The sequence below is a fragment of the Xiphophorus hellerii genome, chromosome 6, assembly GCF_003331165.1.
Source record: "Xiphophorus hellerii strain 12219 chromosome 6, Xiphophorus_hellerii-4.1, whole genome shotgun sequence".
Lineage (NCBI taxonomy): Eukaryota > Metazoa > Chordata > Actinopteri > Cyprinodontiformes > Poeciliidae > Xiphophorus > Xiphophorus hellerii.
Window position 1 is genome coordinate 15,831,485 of NC_045677.1, and position 21,647 is coordinate 15,853,131.

General features: G+C 37.2%; 3 protein-coding genes across 4 annotated transcripts in view; all 3 read right to left on the reverse strand.

The window, feature by feature from the left end:
• The window catches only part of bcl2b (BCL2 apoptosis regulator b), a 35,578-nt gene extending 34,242 nt beyond the window's left edge, over positions 1 to 1,336 (reverse strand). Inside the window, exon 1 of the mRNA XM_032564937.1 lies at positions 180 to 1,336. Coding sequence (XP_032420828.1) covers positions 180 to 731 — 552 coding nt within the window. The 5' untranslated portion in view covers positions 732 to 1,336. The remainder of the gene's footprint in view (positions 1 to 179) is intronic.
• A 1,052-nt stretch (positions 1,337 to 2,388) lies between these two features.
• Positions 2,389 to 10,035, reverse strand: kdsr (3-ketodihydrosphingosine reductase). The gene is made up of 10 exons (XM_032564936.1): positions 9,578 to 10,035; positions 8,268 to 8,357; positions 7,897 to 7,953; positions 7,728 to 7,793; positions 7,540 to 7,635; positions 6,911 to 7,102; positions 6,564 to 6,647; positions 6,309 to 6,392; positions 6,111 to 6,212; positions 2,389 to 4,813 (listed from the first exon to the last, which is right to left on the reverse strand). Exons 1-10 carry the CDS (start codon positions 9,764 to 9,766, stop codon positions 4,694 to 4,696), a joined length of 1,080 nt encoding a protein of 359 aa, XP_032420827.1. The 5' UTR covers positions 9,767 to 10,035; the 3' UTR covers positions 2,389 to 4,693.
• A 463-nt stretch (positions 10,036 to 10,498) lies between these two features.
• Positions 10,499 to 21,398, reverse strand: vps4b (vacuolar protein sorting 4 homolog B). Of its 2 annotated transcripts, XM_032564933.1 has the most exons (13): positions 21,193 to 21,398; positions 19,373 to 19,484; positions 19,033 to 19,133; positions 17,426 to 17,537; positions 16,159 to 16,309; positions 15,952 to 16,010; positions 15,742 to 15,861; positions 15,478 to 15,634; positions 15,197 to 15,345; positions 13,341 to 13,422; positions 13,038 to 13,257; positions 12,810 to 12,950; positions 10,499 to 11,951 (listed from the first exon to the last, which is right to left on the reverse strand). In XM_032564933.1, exons 1-13 carry the CDS (start codon positions 21,211 to 21,213, stop codon positions 11,850 to 11,852), a joined length of 1,527 nt encoding a protein of 508 aa, XP_032420824.1. In that variant the 5' UTR covers positions 21,214 to 21,398; the 3' UTR covers positions 10,499 to 11,849. The 2 variants fall into 2 exon arrangements, with proteins under 2 accessions (XP_032420824.1, XP_032420825.1); XM_032564934.1 differs by lacking the exons at positions 19,033 to 19,133; positions 19,373 to 19,484; positions 21,193 to 21,398 and adding an exon at positions 18,402 to 18,984.
• Between the last annotated feature and the right edge of the window lie 249 nt (positions 21,399 to 21,647).

Here is a 21,647-nt window from a genome sequence, read left to right on the forward strand (position 1 = left end):
TATTAATGACCGATCTCACGTGTACTTTCGGTTCTGAGCTGTAAATAAAGCCACAGAGCGCCCACTGTGATCTCAGCCAGTGCCCGGTTTCAAACCCACGCACTCGGACCTAAAAGAGGACTTTTGCGCCTCCGTGGCAACAAATCTGCAAAGCGCTTAAGAGGCTGAATCAGACCTACCCATCCCCCGTTATCTTGTATCCAGCTGTCAAGGGGTCCATTTAAATATTCCGTCATCCACTCCGCGATGTTGTCCACCTGCGATGTCATCTCCTCTTTGGACGCGCACTCCACGCACACCGTGCTTCCGAACTCGAAGAAAGCGATAATCCGACCCCAGTTCACCCCGTCCCGGAACAGTTCGTTTATGACCTCCGCGAACCTAGTCCTCGCCGTGTCTCTGGTGAGGTACAGCTGCTGCGACATCTCCACGAAGTCCAACTGGTACAGTTTCTCGAGTTCGTCCCCGGCGTCGCGCAGGACCCGGTGGATGTCTGCATACGGGTCGGACTGCGAGATCCGCCTGCAGAGGCGGTGGGGGTCGCTGTCGCTGTCGGGCCCCGGTCCTGCATCGCGACATCGCCGAACCAAAGTCGGTGAATGGTCACCTAAACCTCCGTTATTAGCAGCGTCGTCGTCCGGGACTCCGTTAAATCCCCACACGTATCCCCGTTTGGAGAGTTTATGGCAGATGTAGTTTTCCACGATAATGCGATTGTAGTCGTTCGCCATCCCTAAAATGTGACACTTAGTGTAAATCAGAGCGTGCCCTAAACAGAATGCATTCTGGTCGAAATTGTACTGTGCTGTTCAATCCCACTGCAAAGCCTCGTCTAAATCTGGGTTTATGTTGAGATCTAAGCAACGCAATTAATTATTCCACTCTACAGGCGAAAAAATATTTAATAAACTCAGAAAATCAATTTGAGAGAGAGAGAGAAAAAAAAGATTTGGATCTCAAAAAATCCCCGGTTCCGTTTGAGCAGGAGTCTTCTTTTCCCGAATCCTTGCAGGGACACTGCTGGGGAGAGATCCAATATGCGGAAGAGCTTGGAGTAGTTTGCTTGTTCCTGTGCACATCCCCCAGGCGTAGATGAGCAGCGATTAGAAAAATATATGAATGAAAGTCAAAGTTGTGCGCGCCTGAAGGGGGATCCACGGCGGCTCAACGGATATTAACCCCCGCTACAAGCCGAGCAGACGCAGGGCTGTGAGTCAGACAAGGTCGGACTGGGTCCTCTTCAGCGATCACTCCTCATATCAGCAGCAGCTCCAGCCCACCACCAGTGGGCCGCTCTCTCTTACTGACGTCAGCTCAGAGTCTCCAACTAGATGGGGGGAAAACCCTTTTTGTAGCCAGTATTTGTGTAAATATTGCACTATAAATGAATATGCTATTAAAAGCCAACTTTCCGTAAGAACACGTTCCTTTCATTTTTAAAATTGTGCATGAGAAAACGGTTCGGCTCTCTTTTCATCAGGTCCGTTCTCCCCCTTGTGGTTGAAAGAATTTACTAAACATTTGGCCCCATATACACATACAAAAATGTTGAACTTTTGCACTTCTAGGCACGTTACCAGCTTAAAATGTTTGTTATTGCGGTTTTATGTACTTCACCACCACTTAAGTAGTGCACGACTGAGTATAAAAGTGGAGTAAACGGATAATACTAAAAAAATAAAATCTGGAAATAGACACGTTCATCTTTATACAACTCATTTTATTCTGAAACACCTAAATTAGAGCAACCAATCAACTTCAGAAGTCAACTATTCTAAATAAAGTTGATCTATGTGTACTTACAAAAGAAAAAAACAGGTGAAGACCTGAGTTTTTTGTTCTTTTTTGTTGTTGTTTTTTGGGACAATATTGGTTGAAAATGGTTGCTGCTCTGCATGTAAATACAGGACAGTCATGGAAGAAAACCTGTAAGGCATTATAAAAGATGAGACCAGAGCAGAGGTTTACCTCCCAGCAGGACAGTGCACTTAATACACCCAGAGATAGTTCAGATAAAAACATTTTCGTATGTTAGAATGGTCCAGTCAAAGTCCAGACCCAATTTCAATTAAGATTTTGTGGCAAGACCTTAACCCTTCTGTTTAGAAATGTTCCTCATCCAATTTATTTCAGCTATAAATAGCTTGCAAAGAGCAATAGGCAAAACATTCTACTATATTATTTAGAATTTATTAAAAAAAAAATCTCTATTGTTACTTCCACTACACTAATATGCCCTGCTTTTCTTCCAAGAGGCATTTCAACTTTTGCAAGGCACTGTACCATGTACAATCTCTTAATCCCACATAGATCTACTCCAGCACCACTGCTAAAGTCTTACTGCAGTACTCAGAACAAGAAGTAAAACTAAAACACTTAGGCAATTACTTATTTTTTTCAATACAATTATTTATTTTATCATGTAAGAAAATAAGACATACGAACGTTCCACTTTTGAAAACTTCTTTCAATGGCACACAAGGTGAAGGTGTTAAATCATTTTGGCAGAAACAAAAAAAAGAGGGGAAAAAAAGAGCAAAACACAAGAGTGTGCAGAATGACTTTCATGTTCAATATTCTTAAAACTGATTAGGAACATACTGATAACACTATTGAGGAGCTGGGGAGACTAAAGCTTCAGTTTTCACCGATGTTCAAACATACTGTAAGCATAGGCTTTAATTGCATAGCTTAAAGGTGTTCAAACAAAACTGCTTCTACATAAGCTACATGTTTCACTATGTGGTGCTACCTCGAGGGGCATGGGGGTAGGAGAACTTTATAAAGCAAATACATGCAGGATAATGAAATGATCTCCAGGTGTAGGGCAGAATGCCTTTAAACCAATATCAAATGAGAACATCATCAAACAAGAGTCATCCATTCCCACGTTCATATCTTGGATTGAATAAGGCTTTTTTTCATCATCAAAAGAATAAAAACTGATAAAATACAGAGGAAAATATTTAATTTTATAGGCAACAACAAAAAAAAATATGTGGATTAAGTCACACAGTTAGATCTGTCCTACTCGTAGCTTCTGACTTATCAGTTGTCACCTCTTAAGGCTCAAAATGACTCAAGTAGCCCTACGCCATGGTTTCTACAACCGACGACCAACAGAGCAGCAACATAGATTTAACATCTTTTGGCATTCAAATGTTGGATCTAAAAATAATAATAGTCTAAAAGCCTGATTTGAATGTTGGCATGAAGGTACATTCGTTGTAAAATGGGCTAAAGGAAGACTGAGAGTCTATGATGCATTTCTTAAGTCTCTGTAGCTTGAAAGAGTAGGAAAGATAGAAGTTTATTCAAGGCTTGACAGAAACCAGATGGAAATTTAGAACCAACTGTGGAACTACTGGTCCAAACTCATAGGGACGTTGCCTGTCTGAGTGATATTTTGGACTTTGTGTAAAAACAAATCTCTTTGCTGTCAGTGGACCTAAAGAGACAGGACTCGAACCAGCGAGTCACGTCTTGACCTGACTCAACAACAACCCAGCAGACAAGCGGATCCCGACAGGATCCAAACTCGGATGCATCGACACACACAAAAATAATGATAAATCAGAGTTGGGGTGCAGTGTATGAGCTTGTGCAGGTGAAAAGTGAAATCATGTGCTGGCTTTTCTCCTTTCGCCCTACCTACGACTTCATGGCTTCAACTCGCAAAAAAATGCTTCTTTTCTAAGCTGGAATGATGAAGAAAAGACTTAGAGACTTAATAATCGAGAAGATTAAATCAAATGGCTTTTCCGTCCCTCACTGGGTTGGCTCAGTCACAGTAAAAACACACATTCATGCACACAGTTCACCCACAATTATTGTATTGTTTTTTTTTTTGTTTGTTTTGTTTTTGTTACCCTCACTGCATTTAAAATGTAGAGACATCAATATAATTTGGAAAGGATATTTTTTTACATTTCCAAAATCAGAAATATTGCAAAACAAACAAGAGAAAAAAGAAAACCACTCACTCAGATATCAATAAAGAATACAGTTATATCACTTCACAGCTTAGTACACAAGCAAAGCACAAAGACAAAACATCATACGGCAAAAAAAAAAAAAACAACCCCACAGAGGTTCAGTCAGAGGTCATTCAGTCAAAAAGGGAAGGCGCTTTGCCTGCAAAGACTTGAGGTACAAAACCTATTTAGTGAAAACTGTAAAATTCTCAGTATAAAGTGGAGATACTTCGGTGATATAATGTAACAAGACGGCTGAAAGTGTAAGCTTACTTTCTGTTTTACATTATAGCTCGCAGTAGGAAGGAATTTTAAGCCATATTTGGTACAACTAGTCAAGCTGTCTTCGGATTCTGTACGCAAGGAGAAAAGAAAAAGCACTAGTGTGACTCAGTGCTTCAAAGGAATCACGTATTATAAAAACTGCAATGTTTAGTCTGCCCCTTCTCCTTTCCATTCCTAAAACAAGGAATTCACATTTAAACAAAGGTATTCCCTGTTCAAAGAGGGCAGAGAACGTAAAACTTAAACTTTAAGGAGAAGTGATGTCACCAGAAAGTAAACATAATACACTATGTTTTACTGTTCTTTTCATAGTTGATATCAAACTTTTGGCTTGTATGTGCGTTCCCACTCAACTGTGTACATTTGTAAAGACGGAGGATAAAGCTGCAGAGGAAGAGGAGCAGTACTGGGCTGTGAGGACTTTAAGGCTGCGGCTACTCCCTCTTGTCGGCTGCTTTCGATTGCTCCCTCTGAATCATGCAGCGGCGTACGATGCTGTCAAAACTCCCCAGGTAGAAGAGGGCGATACTCCGAAACAACCCCATTGTGACAATCTGTGTGAACAATCAAAGTTATAACCACATGTACAGCAAACTGGCATGCTTGAGGTCATGTTTTAATCGCATTTCAATAAGTTAGAACATCACTGAACAATTTATTTCAGAATTCGGAAATTGAGACTCATATATAATTTACATTCGACACACAAGTGTGTGTGATACGTTTTGTTTATTTCTGTCAACTATGGCTTAAAGCGAATGAGACCCAGAAACTCCTTTTCACAACAAATTAGAATACAGCAATCAAAAATATTAACACATTATGTTTATGGTTATTCTATGGCCTGCACCATCATGGACAAAAGTGCTGACTTGACAGTTGTCATGCTGTAATCCTGAAGGAGGGACTGCTAAAGAAGATGGCTGTTCATGTGGTGCTGTATCCAAATATATTACTGGAAAAGTGAGTGGAAGGAAAAAGTATGGTAGAAAAAAAGACCGACCTTCAGAAGTCTGTGAAGCAAAGAAAATTCTCAAATTTGGGGCAGAGTCAGAAGTCGTGCTACAGGGACTAATTGTCATGTTTCTTGTAGGCATTTCTAATCTAAAAAGGAAAACAGGAGCATTGGGCTGTCACTCATTGGTTCAAAACCGTTTCCCTCAGTAAAACATGCCAGTGTTGTTCAACTGTGTTTTACTAAGTGCAATAAATCAGCCATCTACCAGGAAATTAAAGAGGTCGTCATACTTCCTGTTGCTAACAAGCTTTATAGATAAATTTGAGAGTAGTTTGATACCTTCCCACATTACCAAAACTACAGATTTTTTATCTTAATCAGAAATCTAATTTGAATATTCTAGGCAGCAATATTGACCACAATATTGTTGCCTAGATAATCTATGGAGTATCATCAAGAGGAAAATGAGGGGCCCAACAATGGAGAAAAGTCCAGTGCTACTTTTAAAACAACCTGGACTTCCTTAACATCTCAGCAGAGCCTGAACACATCTATGCCACGCAGTGTTGATGATGTAATTCATCCTTCTGGCGAGCACTGAATGTATGCCATGAAAACAAAGGAGTGAAGATACTTTTGCAGTAGGCCAACAATTATGTATAGAAAATTATTTTAAATCACTTTTTAGTCTAATTTCCTTAACTTTACTGTGGGTTTTTATTAGATAGAAGCCATATTCCAAAACTAACAGAAGTAAACGCTAAATATATATCAGTTTGTAATTCATCTACACTATATATAAAAAAGAATTACGTTTTGAATTGAATTACTCAAATCTACATCTGAGAAAAATTTCAAGTTACTGAGCGGCACCTGTATGTGTATGTTTGTACCTGCTGGAGGCCTTCTGTGATGGAGGTGACAGGTGACATTCCACAGGTGAGAGCTGATAGCATGTAACCATCTGGGCCAACTGAGCTGTTAAAGTTTCCTTGCTGCAAAGACAAAAAAAACAACAACAGGGAAGCTTAAACTTTAACACAATATGCATTTTAAAGTTGAGTCAACAGTAGCTGAAAGGATTTTCTTACCACCGCATCCCTGACAAAGATTTTGGCCACTTGGTCAGGCTGCCAAACTCCAGAGGTTTCAGAGATCAATTTGGTCTCTAAAGGCTTGGAAGGGAAAGAATGAAAGGCAAAAGCTGTGAGAAATTAGAAATGACTGTCGCTTTAGTTGCTAAATAAAAATATGCTAATCCATAAATGAATATCACACACTATTCAGTGGAACTAAGTATCTGTAACCAGATCCTTAGTCCCGATTAAGATTTAAGATTAAGGTACCTTTGATTTGTTTTCTTCAGCCAGTAGTGGAGTGTCCGTGTCAGGTGGGAATGCCACAGTCACATAGATATTGTAGGGCTTTACCTGGAAGTCAATAGTAGCAAGACCAAAATATAAATGACAGTAATAGCTTTTATGATAAACAACCTCCCCCCATTTTCTATGACTGTTTTATGATGGGAGTCATTTTCAGCCCCGCCTCCATTAATATAAGAATAATCTCCTAAAACAGTTTTAAAAATATATAAAACTATTTCAACTACCTGTATTTTGCAGATAATTTCAGCTATTGTGTGTCTGATAGGTGTGAAGAGAAAAATCAGTGTGGGAAAAACAGGTAAACAAACCTCCATCTGCAGTGCCTCTGCCAAGCCACGCAAAGCAAACTTGGATGCAGAGTAGGCAGTGTACCCAAACAGGCCGATCTGACCCGCCTGGGATGACACAAACATGATGCGGCCCATTCTTCGCTCCTTCATGGTGGTTATCACAGCTCGAGTCGGATAAACGCTGCCCAGGTAGTTCAGTTCCATCATTTCCTACACAAAGTAAAGCCAAAGTTCACATTTAATGCAGGAGAACGCTCCGTACTGAAGTGCATTTCACAATTTAAATATGCTTGTAAATGTTCAATTAACAGTTGTAGAGATTTACTTCTTTATAAAATAAGACAATATTAGGTTTTATTCAAATACTTCTTTTATGAGTCACTTTTTTTTTTGCTTGACCTATTTATAGATCTGTTATTGAATGGTTTAGCAACACTAAGTATCCTTCTAAACAGGAATAAAAGATCGTAATAGAAAACTACTACTCTAAGCCAGGCACTTCAAAAAAAGCTAATTTTCTGCTCAAAATTGCTCAACCACACATTTCACTTTGCTTTCAATGTATAAAATATGCAATATTACTTACAATTAGCAAGTTTTAAAGGATCCTATTAACCTCTTTAAGATTAGAAGTCACTGGTACTCACCTTGAAGCGCTCCACCTCCATTTCCTCAAACTTTGCAGAAATGGACGTTCCAGCGCAGTTTATAAGCATGTCAACAGGCCCAAGCTTCTCCTGAGCCTGCATAGCAACAAAATCTCACTTTTATAACACTACTCTAAATTATTAAGAGAATCTGATATGTCCTATCAAAGTGAAGAGGGTAACATTACCTGTTTTATCACATTTTCCACCTGCGTGTAGTCACTGGAAACATCCACTGACACGCAGAGCACCACCTGAATAGGGAACGAGATTTACAAATTCAATCAGATGTGAGGTTCTAAATAACATGATAAAAATGACCAGTCTGTAGAGTGGATTTTTAAAAGATAAAAATACCTGCTTGTCGTTGATGGCATATTTTTCCACCTCTTTCTTTGCTCTTAGTAATTTCTCCTAGAAGAAATGCTGTATGTAATTATTCTATTATAAAAACATATTGCTTTTGAAATGAATTAGTTTAAAGCAACTGTAATACCATTCATATGTATTAGATTACACTGGACCAAGTGAATTAAGCAACATATTTCAAGAACAATAATTATAAGTGTCAAACAGAAACTAAATTTTTGCACATGATCGTTCATGTGACATGGAATAAATTCACCTTTACTTGCGCAGGGTTTGACGTAAAACAAAAAAACTAAAAGAGTTGACTGTAATAACAGCTTGTGGAGGACTGGAAAGACTGGTTAAATGTTTGCACTGACCTCGTCTCGAGCGACCAGAGTGATGAATGCTCCTTGTCTGTAGCACTGAACTGCGATGCTCTTCCCAATCCCACTGGAGCCTCCTGTCACCTGATCAATACAGCAGCAAAATGCAAAGGTCAGGGAAGCTGAGAAGATGTAGTAGCAGAGTATTCACAGCAAACCTCGAAGAGTTGAAAGGGGAGTCTTTATAGACTTTCATTTAAATGAACTGTAGGTTATTTACTGGGCAATAACCAGAAAGGTAATTCCGAACGGACAGCGTTACTACTTAATATATAGTCTAGACATTGCCACAGAACATTTACCAACGTACAATTTATTCCTCTAATATTTCTGCAAATCATGTGACAATACACGCTTCACTGTTTGATTCTTTCATTCTGTTTGGAATATATTGATTATAAAAACATCACTTTCAGAGCTTGTTAGAGATCTAAAACACACCTATTCTGAGAGCAAACCTAAAGGAATAAAAGCCAGTGACATGGCCCTTTTCAATCTCATTAAGTTATTAGCAAGACCTCTGTTAGTAGTAGGTATAGGATGGTTACTGACATTAAAGTAAGCCAGATGCTAAAACTTTGCTAAAAAAAACTACCAAATGCTCATGAAAGTGTCAGAATGACTGGGGTTTTAGAGTTATAAAAAATATAGTTTATGCAGTACCACCTGTTGCTGCGCATAGCTGGTCAGCTGGCAAAACAAAGGCTAGAAAATGTTTCCCTTGGTTAAAATAAAGACAAAACTAAAAACTATGACTTGGTATCAGAATGATCTGTACATCTTTAGTTAAGAAAATATGCTTTAATGCAGGAATTAGGCTTATTCATACAATTTTTCTTTTTTTCTTTTAACTCTATAACCATAAATTGATATTGGAGCAACAAAGATAAAATATGTAATATTAAAATCAATCCATGTAAAAAGAAAAAAAGACTATATTTAGTCTGAAAACTCAAAGTATACCGTGCTCAGTTTTCTTTTTTTATATATACATTTATACAGACCTGGAAAATATTGAAAACCAAGGATCGTTTTCCGTCCTACGTAATAACCCTGTGTTTGTCGTGGGCGTGTTGCTCCATAATTCCCCCCCTACCCAAAAAAAAAATATATATATACGGGATTCAGAAGAAACAAGTCGAAAGGTTAAAGCACTCCTTCGACTGTAGCGGTGGACGTGTCAATGTCTACTCAGAAAATAACTTTTAATGTACTGTGTTAGCCTGGTGCTACAGCCTGGAGGCGCCTGCACTCTCCAGGAAAGAGTGGACGTTAACTGCCGTTAACGAAGTGGAGGTACTCACCACGACGTGGGCCCCGTTCAGCTTCAGAGGTTTGGGGCTTATGAGAGGCGATATCATGTACAGCAATAACACAAAAGCAACAATGAAGGCGGCGACGACAAGAAACATAATGAACGGTAGAAAGAGCCACCAGGAATGGACGAAGAGCCAATCTGAAATCGGTGAACTGAACTCTTCCTCAGAGGACATGGGGGAAACCTTAGCTTGCTTGCTAGCTAGCAGGCCAGTTTCTCCGCTCCGTTATAACAGCTATGAGGCAAGCGGCGGCCCTGGGAGGGGGAGCTGGTGAAGCGCAGACCTCTGGGGAGGGGTCGCTCCAAGTTTTGGCAGCTGGTCAAAGACTTATAACGGTCAGGTTAACGAGCCGTCCTGGACTTTAGCCCCTTACGACAAAGCGCTGTCCGTAGAAACTAAAACAAACCGAACTGTGTACAGTAAACGGTCATACTTGGTACTTGTAGTCCTAAAGTGAATGTTTCAACAATGGCTCGTGAGTACAGAGACAGCACTTCCCACAATGCAACGCATCTTTAAGGCACTTTGAACTTTAGCCTAAAACCAGGATGAGTGACACGGTGCGAGTCTCCGACAGACTAGGATAAACGCATTTTTATCTGAAATGATTGGGCTACACAACATATTCAGCTTAGTGGTGGTAAACCTTATACACAACCAAACACACACTTCCCTCAGAAGCCCAGCCTTCACAAAGCTTTAATAGGCAACTTATTAGTATTAGAAATTGAATAATAAGCATTCTTTAAAGCTTTTGAAAAACAGAATTTTGAATTTTAAGTAGCTGCAAGTCCTAATTAATAGCAATATCACAGCAGTGTTACTTTTTGAGAAGTAGCGCAAAATTTAGCTTTTAAATCAACAACTTTTGCAAATCCTTTTGCAGTGCATTAAATAAAAACACCATTTGGTATAGCTGTAACTTTTATTTACACTAAAGAAATGAAAAAGAAAACATTGGATGCATCAGTTACCTCTTCTCGCAAGAAAAGGCCCAAGAGTTGGTTACATAAATGTGTAGACATACACTGTAAGATAAGACATCCCCCTTAAAAAATTATAGGAGACAGTTTCCACATCTCAACAGCAACAGAGTACATTTGTATACAATCTCTAAAAGAGAATCGTTGAAATGCACATACATTGTACATTTCTTAGTTGTAGTGACAAAGCACTTGATATATATTAGAAGTATGACTTAATTTAGTAATAAACCAATAAAAAAAACATGCATTTTTTCTGAAAGGCACATGGTGCAAACAGCCATTTACGGCTCTTTGAAGTGCAAGCTCAAAAATGCAAGTCATTTCTGTAACGTACACAAGGTCCTCTTATCTGAGCCATCAATGTCCACTTTTGACCTCTCAGTCTTGCTTAAACCAAATATATTTTATTCCAACATAAGGCCTAGATTTTTTAAGCTTTCAAAGATCATCAGCAAAGCCTTTTAGTATAAATGAATATGTACAGTTGTTTATAGAAAGAAAGCCTTACTGAGTTGTGAAATAATTCAAAGCTTTAGGTCCTTCAGGAATGGTGAAATAATGCTGGTTTACCCACAGTGGTGATACTTTTTAAGGCCCATGTTAATTTTAAATAATGAATGACTAAACACATTTACCTGCAACTAATTTCCTTCAAAACTGCATCAAAAAATTCATCCAGGCATTTGCATCCAAGTCTGTCTTAAAATTTTATAATCACAACCACTCTCAAACAAGAATGTTCCACTTCCAAAACCTAACATATGAAGATAACGTCTTTGATTTACACTGTGCAAGGCTTACGCATTCCTTGATCTACAGAATAGGGCATAAAATGTATGAATTACCTTATTAAATTAGGGTTTATGAAAAACAATAATGGAGTTGGAAGAAGTCTGTAAAACCAAAACACAAATGCAAGTTCTAGTTTGAAGTTCCCAACTTGCAATGAAGGTGTCTTATGGGTTTCTCAAACCTTTTTCAATATTCGGATTATAAATACTTTAGGGCTCTAGTACTTACACCAAATTAAACTCCGAAGTTTCCAATATCGGCTCTTTTACATTTAAGCAAGACAAATATATGTAGCAAGCTTTTGCGTTTGGACTGGAATGGACGTAAAAAAAAAAATCTTCCACCCTTTTTAAGTGTGTACTTAGGTAACCCATGGGGCTTAGAGAATAAGGATGAGACAGAGAGAGAGAAAAAAGGGTCAAAAACAGTAAAGAGACAATCACACTTTCATTGCTTTGGTTTGGCTCTTTGGATCCGATCTAGCCTTCCTGTCCGAAGTCTTCTGTAAATTTTTTCAGTTTCTCCAAGTCCTGTTCGTTGACTGTTGGCTTTGTGTTGGACAGAGACCTCAGCATGTCAGGCTAAGAGGAGGAGGAAGAAAAAATGGTTCAAAATAAGTCCTTTTATTAGGAGTGTATAAAGAGATTTATAAGTAGGACTTCATTTTTGATCATGCAAACACATACGCTGTTAGATTGTTTTGAATGATCAACTTTGCAACATTAACTTGTCAGCATTTTATTCAGCAAACGCAAAAGCACATCCCTCTGTACTCGAGCCTGTACCTAAATTGCCCTGGTCTTGTTTTTTTATTATAGAACTATATTTATACAACAGGTAAAGTAAATGCACATTTATAGTAATAGTTACATTTTAGACTATTTAAACCACACTGAGTTACCTCAATAAACAACCCTCTGTATAAAAAATTAAACAACCCTTAAATTGTGTGTTTCCAAGTCTATGTAGATATCAGATTGTCTTTTTAAGGGAGAGTTGCACATCTATACTCGACACAACAACCAGACCGTCTCCAGCCAATACCAATTTCCAGTTTCTTTGTCATATGACTTACCAATTCAGTTTTACAGATACAAAACATAAAATAGAAGATGCTTAATGATATCAGAAATTGAAGAATGACTATATGATCCCATTTATGCAAAGCAATCGTCTCTAACCTTTATGTGTTTTAAATTGAACTCAAAAAGGTGCAACCAGGTCCATGCTGATGATTGTTATCTCTTCTTCTAATACTGGTGGCATTAGAAGGCTCTACATGGTGGAGTTCTCACCATTGATGCATTTTCCAAACAGGAAAACAACAACACTGGAGATGCTGACCACTGCTCAGAGCAAATCCAAACAAGTTGACAAATTCCAATCTAGATGATTGATGAGTGCATCTCCAATTAACACATTTGTAATAGTTTTCTTACCATGGACACCACTGGTTCCAATAGCTTCTCTCCAGGGACCTCCATCCAGGTCATTTCAATTGCGTTGGGATCACCAGGAGAGCATGGAGTCAAAAGGTCATCAATGACAACATTTGGATCAGTTCTGGATTGACCTCGTACCTTATATTAACAACAGAAAGATTGTGAGCTTATTTTAATATGTTATGCAGTTAGATTAAACCTTACAGGAGCCTTATGAAGACATACCCGTTTGAAGTGGGTTGCTGACTGGACCTTTCGAACAGGCTGCATTAGAGCGTCTCTGACGATGATGCTGATGTCTGCTCCTGAGTAACTAACTGTCTTCTTCCCCAGAGCTGCAAAGTCTGATTCAGTGAGAGTGTTGGGGGTCGAGCCAAGATTGAGTTTGAACATGAAGGAGCGGGCATGCTCCTCAGGCAGCGGTATGTAGATCCTCTTCTCAAATCTGAAATTATTATTTATTTGCACTGAGAATAGGATGATGACAACTGGATATTATATAACTTTAATACATCTCGCAACATTTACCGTCTTCTAATGGCAGAGTCTAGAGTCCAGGGGATATTTGTGGCTCCCAGCACTAGCACTCCCTCATTGTCATTACCCACACCTGTAAGGCAGACACAAACTTCAATAAAACAGATCAAAGCCACATACAATTTCCCTGCTGATGTCTTCAGATCTATTTTCCAATCAGTCCCTCCTGCTGCAAAACACACATAAAACAAGATCCTCGTACTTTGCAGATGGATGTGACTCCTGCGTTTGCAATTCTCAAGTTTTCAAATGTCCTCTTGCTTCCTAAAATTACCAATCCTCATTATGATCAGACACTTAAATTTTAGTTTCATCAGATCACAGAACATGTTTCCAAAAGTGAAGCTCTTTGCAAACTGTAATTAGGCGTTTTATGCTGCGTATGAGTAATGACTTCTTCCTCCTTGAGTGGCCCTTCAGCCCAAGTCCATATGGGACTAGTTTAACTTTGGATAATGACAATCTCTTCAACAATTTCTTGAGTGTTTTGCTTTTGTTCTGGGGTTGATGAACACCAAAACAATCATTTCTGGTACACAGAACCTCTTTCCTGAAGAAGAACAATCATTGTACCTACCCATGTGGTTTATACTGGAGCATAATGGTTTGCACAGACATGGTTGTGAACTTGGCACCTACAGGGATCTTGAAAAATTGTACTCAACGATGACAGACTTGAGGAGGTCAACAATTCTCTTCCTGATATTTTGAGTGATTATTTTGGACGCTTTCTGACATCGGAGCAGAAAGCTTTATCATAAAATCCATCTACAGGAATGCCTCTGTTTAATTCAACTTGTTTTGAACTATCCAATGAACCAAAATCTTACAAAGCCATCACATCACCATCTGAGCTTTCCAAGAATATTTAAAGGCAGAGTTATTTTAGTACAAATCTCTAACTTTGAGGAAAATAAAAATATCTGAAAACAATTATTAACTTTACATTAAGCAAAAAATAAATTAGCTTGATGATAACCTAAATAACAAGCTAAAACAGAAAACATTTTTGGCTTATTCATTATTCAGGTTATCTTATTCTACAGTTAATATATATATGTGGTTTCAGTTGCGTGTGAAAGCCCCCACATTTAGAAATTTATAGCAATTTCAGTGTTAGTTCTGGAGTTTCATGTCTTTACCTCACCTAAAGCTGAAGCTTAAAATAAAACAGAAGAAACTTGTTAAACAAAGCAGTTTCCATATTCAAAAGAACTAAGTCATTACTTTTAGAAAGTTTTTTAATTTTGCACGGTAATTAAATTTTATATCAAAACTATAAATAGTACCTTTAACATTGTTTCAGAATTTAAAGACATTTATTATATGGCAAGTAACTCCTAATTTTTTATTAATTTTTGTCTTAACCATATATCTGTAAACTCATGTTTAGAATTAAGATAAAACTTGCCAGTCTACAGTCATTTCACAAAAATAGCTTGTACTGATTTCAGCAGCTCATTCATCTAGAAAGGGAGAGAGCAAAGTGTATACTTCCCCTTTTCCCTTTCACTGCTTTTGCTGGTTACATTAGCAAGGACACGTGTCTTTAACAAAAAAGGAGAAAAAAATAAAACGAGGCTACTTTGTATAACTTCCTTGAAACTTATAGCATTAACAGAAATGAAAAAACAAATGCTTAAAATCTTTTGAAAGGAAAATAGATGAAACATTTTTTTTGAAAAGTGACCAGATTAACTTGAGAGGCTCTTCCTCATATATGATGTTACAAACGTATACTATGTAATGTTAAAAAATCTGAGTTCACAATTATATTACACTGACAAATACTCATTATAATCTCCATTTACTAACCATTGATAACAGCAGTGACTGTTTACACTCACCCTGCATTTGAACCAGGAACTCTGTTTTAATTCGGCGAGCAGCTTCACTCTCGTTTTCACTCCTTGAACCGCACAACGAGTCAATCTCATCAATAAAGATGATTGAAGGCTTATTCTCCCTCGCAAGGCTGAAAAGATTCTTCACCAACCTGCAAAGTGAAATGAAGTGTTTTAGACACTTAAACTGCAACTTCTTTGAGGCAAGTTTTAGATTACCCTATTTGTTATAATTTGTCAGAAAATGAATCCTTACTTTATGAGTTACTATGTCTACAACTCACTTTTCACTCTCTCCCAGCCATTTGGAGACAAGGTCCGATGAAGAGATTGAGAAGAAGGTTGAGTTGTTTGCCTCTGTTGCCACAGCCTTAGCTAGGTAAGACTTTCCTGTACCAGGAGGCCCAAAGAGCAAGATCCCTCTCCATGGAGTTCTCTTTCCTGACAGTTACATAAAGAACTAATTAAGACTATAAATTACTATAATGAAATCATTAATTATTCAACAGACAACTAATGAGACAGACATCTTTTCAAATAAAGTATACCTGTGAAAAGGTGGGGGAATTTGATTGGAAGAATAACAGCCTCTTTTAAAGCCTCCTTGGCTCCCTCTAAACCAGCAACATCATCCCATTTAATGTTAGGCTTCTCCATAACGATTGCACCTATAAAGAAATTGTATGAAATTATCACCAGGAAGTATAAATAGAATGTTTGTCCAGAAACAAAATGTTGTTTTTGTGTTCAGAACGAACCTGAGAGTTGATTTTGGAATTTCTTTTTCTCTGGATCATCCCCCTCATCACTTTCATTCCTGGGCACAACAGCATAAGTATTATAAATCCAAGTTCGCTTTGATCACATTTTTATATTCATGAATGGAAACCATCTTCTCCAACAAAGTATATGAATAGCACAACAGAAGACGCACAGAGAGCCATAGATCACACCCATTTACACACCCTTTGTCATCGGACTGTGACTCTTTGACAGGCTTAGCAGGAGGAGCTTTGTCTTTCTTCTTCAGATACTCCTTCAGCTTCTCTGCTCTGTCCAGGTACTCTGCACACTTTGCCCGGATGCTCTGTTTTGCTTTGTCTCCTTGGGCCTCATCTGTCAGAGGTTCACAGAAAAGATAGGAAATTAAAGAAGGTCACTTTGGTATGACAAAAGAAAAAAATGTATTATTTTTAGTGCCTGAAAAATATACATATATATTTTTTGGCTGGGTATGAGCAATTCATACCTATATTTTATATATCAACATATTACCATTTCCTTCTTTTATACTCCAGTATCATATACAGTACGTTTACTTGAGCCATTGCCTATAATAATGCTTAATGAAATTCTATATTATTTTCCTAAGAATTTAATATTAACTCTGATCCCTTTTGGAACAGTCAACTCTTATGGAACTGGAGATATTATAGCCTCCGATTAATTGTAGGTATTATACATGTGGTCAAATAACCACATTTTCTTTGAGAAAACTATGTGAACATTCTAGATAATTACTTAATTACTGTTAATTCAATAAACAAATGTCTGTTTGGTGTGGGAGCCTGGAACCCGCATCTCCACAGCATCTCCTAAGACTAACATTTCTGTAAATAATATTTGACAGAAATTATTTGTCAAATAATTTTGATCTTTAATATAGGTAATATAAAAAGATGAGTTCATTTATCTTAATTTTCCATAGATGTTGAAATGATTGAATTAGTCTCATCATAGTCAAGATGTATTCCACTTTTTTTCTCCTTTTGTTTAGAAATCTAAAATAAACTGTCTCTTATTAAATTTCACAATAAAACTCATCCAAAACTGTATATTTTTCTTAAGCTTTATAAATTATCTTTTTCTTAGGGTCAAAGAGAACTTGAAGCTCCACACAAATTGTATGTAGGAGGAATAGAAATAAATGTCTCTCTTTGGATAATAAAGATTGCTGACCTCTGTCATAGCACACATTGTTGATAAAAAACGTTCCATGGCAGACCCCTTCTATTTTAACTGAAAAAAAATTATATAAAAAAAACTACCAAAATTAAAACTGCACAAAATAGCGAAAGGGCAAAATGTTCTGCAACCCATATTTTTATATTAAACAATTTTTTTCCCAATATAAAATACACAATTTTCCAGAACACTGACAGCTAAAATAGGTAATTATCAAGCTGTGACTCCTGCTAAGCAGTTATTAATTTTGTTAACATGTTCTCTCACATTTTACCACATGAAGAAAGTACTGAACAGCAGCCTGATAGAGACGCAGTGCCTCCTCGAAGTTCTGAGCTTTATCCTCCTGAGCTGCCTTGCTGGCGAGATCAATCGCTTTCTGAAATAATAGAGAACAAAACAATCTTAATTATAACAGCACCTGTTTGTACTGATGTTAAAAGGAAAACCTAGCAGCAGATTTATTCAACTAACAACGTAAAATATAAAAAAAACAGCTAGAAATTAAGCAGAAATTAACATGATATCAAAAAGGATGTAAACATGACTTGACTTATTGTATAGATAAACTTTATAAACACACTGCCATAATCACCTTATATCAGATTTACGGCTATATCGGTCTTATTAGGCAACATCACACACATAATACGATCCTGTGACGAACTTTCAAAGCTTTTGTTTTATTTCCTTGTCGTTGCTAAACGGAAAAAAATTAACTGCACACACACACATATACATAAATGTTGGTCATAAGGGAAATATATATACATATATAACTTTCTTTATCGAAATTAAAATGATCCAGTATGTTCTCCGATCAAACGCATGTATTATGAGGCCACATAAAACCTGTTAGCTTGTCAAGATAACCTCATTAGCTTCCTTTAGAGTGAGAAATCTCAACAATTGCATTACAACAGACTTCAGTTCCAGAAACGTCGCAGAAAACACATAAAAATGATGTCAGCCACAGCTGGTCACTTTATTCATCACAAATTAACCACCGACCTGAAAGCTAATTTAGCTAGCAATGCTAATTAGCCTCTATTGTTACAATCGTTACACACTTTGAACATATTTAAAAGGAACAATATCTTGCAAAAAGTTAAAATACCACCTCACATTTATGGATTACAATATTATTAACACTTTAAGTAGAGATATTTAGGCTTAAAAAACTTTTTTTCTAAAGGTTGCCGGAGCGCTTTAGCAAAGCTTAAGGGTTGGTCGCAACACTTACCTGTAAATTATTGTTGGCCATAAGGGCTAACTCACTGGCTCGATATCCCACAAAAACGCCACAGCAGTTAGGAAAAAAATACTTTTAAACACTCTACGTCAAAATTTCAGCCGCACATGTAAACTGCCAGCTCGATAATCGAGGTTTAGAGCCGAATTGTTTTCGTTTGTCAGATCGCCTGGAGTCAGATCAGGGAAGCTACTTCCGCATTGAAAAGTCCATGTTCGCGTGCACGGAATGTGATGACGTCAAGACGTCACGCCAACAACGCCCTTTCCTTTTTGAGAGGAAAACAAAACGATCTCATTTTATTTTACAACAGTAGATTGGAGATAAGTATTAATTTGCGGACATTCCCCTCCAAAAATACAAGTATTTACTTTCTAGAGGTAGTTAGGTAAAATTCTAAACCAAACAAGAATCTATTTTGTTTTCTTGTTATTTTTATTGTTAGCTGGAGTGAAACACTATATGTAGAGCTCAGAGACAGGAGGTGTGCAGGTTAATGTTCTTACCTCATGCGAGGTAAATTTAACAATACTCAGACCTCCTATCACCAATACAAAGGATAGTTTGTACTTCTTCATCGCAGACAATAATGTCCACATGAAATAAAATGCAATGTAATAACCTCTTTATTATCTAGATACTCTTGTAGCTGTTCCACTCTGTCCAAATACTGTTTACATGTATCTCTAATCTTCTGGTTGCCATCTTTCCCTTGAGGTTCACCTGAAAAGAGCAAACGAAATTCAAATAAGCATCACAAAAAGAGAACACTTGTCATGAAATATCCTTTGTTGTATTGTTACCTACTGTAAGAAAAAAAAAAAAAAAGATTGTGGAATCAAACAATACGTGTACCAATCAAGCCATGGCATTAACAAATTAAGGATGATCTAAATATTATGCCAGTAATATAGTAATGTTTGTGACAGCAGTTATGTAAGCATCCCCACATTTCAACGCACGTTTCAAAATGTGAAGAAAATACTTGACGGCATGCTGGTAGGATTGAATGGCCTCCTCATAGTTTCCAGTCTGGTCCTCCTGTGAAGCTTTCTGTGCTATCGCAATAGCTTTCTGAAAGAGCAAGAGATTAATCGCACTATATTTTGTAATGTTAAAGCTGCAATTTCTTTCAGTCATGATAAATCTTTTAGCTTATCCATTTGGAGTTGTCACTGTAGATCTTGTTTCTACTTTTCACCTTATCCTTATTTATCTTCTGTCACACTGACCCTCTATATATCATAGGAGTGCACTGATTGAGTTAGTCATTAAAAAAAATCAGTATTAAAATTAGCAGGTCAGACTTTTTAAAAATTGTGATGGGCCAGAAAACAGTAATTGGTGCACCCCTAATATATCCTCTGTCAAAACTACTTGGTATCTTAGTGTTTTTCTCTTCCCTGGCAGTTTCATACTCAAACTCCTTTTTCCGATATGTCTATTATCCTTTCTCTGTGCTCATCCAAACAATCTCTGGGTGATGGGTTTGGACTTTTTGCCAAAAAAAAGTCTCGTATTCATTTAGCAAGGAAGTCATGTACGGGACACTGCAAGCCTGTGGAAGAATGAGACCAAAACTCCTTTTTGTGATAAAATCACTATGTATGGAAAACTAATACAACACAATTTCCATTAGAACACAATGGCCACAGTGATTTGTGGTGGTGGCAGTATCATGTATGGATGCTTTTCATCAGCCAGAACAATGGAATGATAAAAAGATTTCCCAGCCTATTCATGGAATAGTTTAGATTAAAAAAAAAATAAAATTGGCAATGATATGAATGTTTACCACTGATTTATTGCAACTACACAAGATGTTTGCACACTCAAAAAACTAAAATAATCACTGGGTTTATTACTTTCAGATATATATACTGTATATATATATATATATATATATATATATATATATATATATATATATATATATATATATATATATATGAAAGAAAATCTGACATATATAATCAGAGTTTTGTACGATATAAATCAGAGCGGTGTTTGCGTTTGCTACGCTTAGAGTGCAGTGACATGCAATCACAGCCTTGCAATCTATTGCTACAATGAATTTTCAAATAATATTTATTATTGCTTTTAAATTAATTGCAATAATGTGTAAATGAACTTTAATATTCATTCATATTGCCAACTATAGGTTAGAATAAGCCAGTTACAAACCAGTCCTTCGTTTAATTGGGAATCTGTTACAAGACTTAAAAAATGGTGTTAACATACTATGAATCCATGCTGTCTGAACTTGAGCTTTGAGCAAAGAAAATTTGAGAAAAACTAACAAGCAAAACTGGTTTACAGTGGGAATGACCTTGTGTATAAACACCAAGAAATATCTCTAAATAGATGCCTCTGACTAAACAGCGCCTACTCTGTTGAACAGTGTGGAGAAACAAGCACAAGGAAGAATGTAGCTCACAATTAAAGTAGGAACGATACCGAGATTTGCTGTGTAGAATAGATAGCCACGAATAAAAGTGTTGCCATTATAAAACTGTTTGAGTACATCTGAGTAGCTGTATCAGATCCCATATCCTAATATATCAGCCTGATGTAAAAAAAAAAACAATTTTGATCTGTCAGGAAACTGTAATGGAGCAGGAACATGGCACGAATAAAATACAACTTCTGTTATAAATTAGCACAAGAAACAGATTAACCAAGTGAACAATAGCTGGATTTTATATTCTGTCAACCACGCAAATGTCAACGTGAGACCAGGAAGCTGTCCCGGACCAGCCGTTCAGAAAGTAATCCGTCCTACCTGGAGATTTGTTGGCTCCATGTGGAGTGGACCATTTAAGTAGAGCAGATTGATAGACTAATCCCAGCAAATCTTCTTTAGTTTACGATTTCAGCGTCGCTGAACAGTTTCTGTTTTGCTTATCGCTGCCCCATCGCTGACATAATGCGCTCAGTCTGGTTGCCCCGTAAGAAGAATGGTAGAAATGCTTGGACCAGAGAACACTCCTGTCAATGAGTCACACTGTGAAACTAATTTGTTGTTGATGTGCAAGTTCTAAACAAAAGTTGCTATTTCTTTTAAAGTCCCAACATATTTTAAAGTTGCTTTCACGTATTTATTTTGACAAATAGCAGAAAAAATGTCATTTGTCTTGTTTTTACGTGAACAAAAGCTCTTTTTACTGTGACCTAAATACAACGCGACGAAGGAAGAATTGAAACCAAGTTCTAAACTTGAGACTTTGTAATGACAAG

What these genes read in the sequence shown, in the direction of transcription:
- kdsr (XM_032564936.1), bottom strand. Translation starts at nt 9,766, where the DNA reads ATGTCCTCTGAGGAAGAGTTCAGTTCACCGATTTCAGATTGGCTCTTC. An exon ending in TGAACGGGGCCCACGTCGTG is followed by an intron (nt 8,358 to 9,577) that starts GTGAGTACCTCC and finishes TGTATTGATCAG; the next exon opens with GTGACAGGAGGCTCCAGTGG. An exon ending in TCTTTGTCAGGGATGCGGTG is followed by an intron (nt 6,213 to 6,308) that starts GTAAGAAAATCC and finishes TTGTCTTTGCAG; the next exon opens with CAAGGAAACTTTAACAGCTC.
- vps4b (XM_032564933.1), bottom strand. Translation starts at nt 21,213, where the DNA reads ATGGAGCCAACAAATCTCCAG. An exon ending in AGTATCTAGATAATAAAGAG is followed by an intron (nt 17,538 to 19,032) that starts GTTATTACATTG and finishes CTATTATTTCAG; the next exon opens with AAAGCGATTGATCTCGCCAG. An exon ending in TCACAGTCCGATGACAAAGG is followed by an intron (nt 16,011 to 16,158) that starts GTGTGTAAATGG and finishes TGTTGTGCCCAG; the next exon opens with GAATGAAAGTGATGAGGGGG.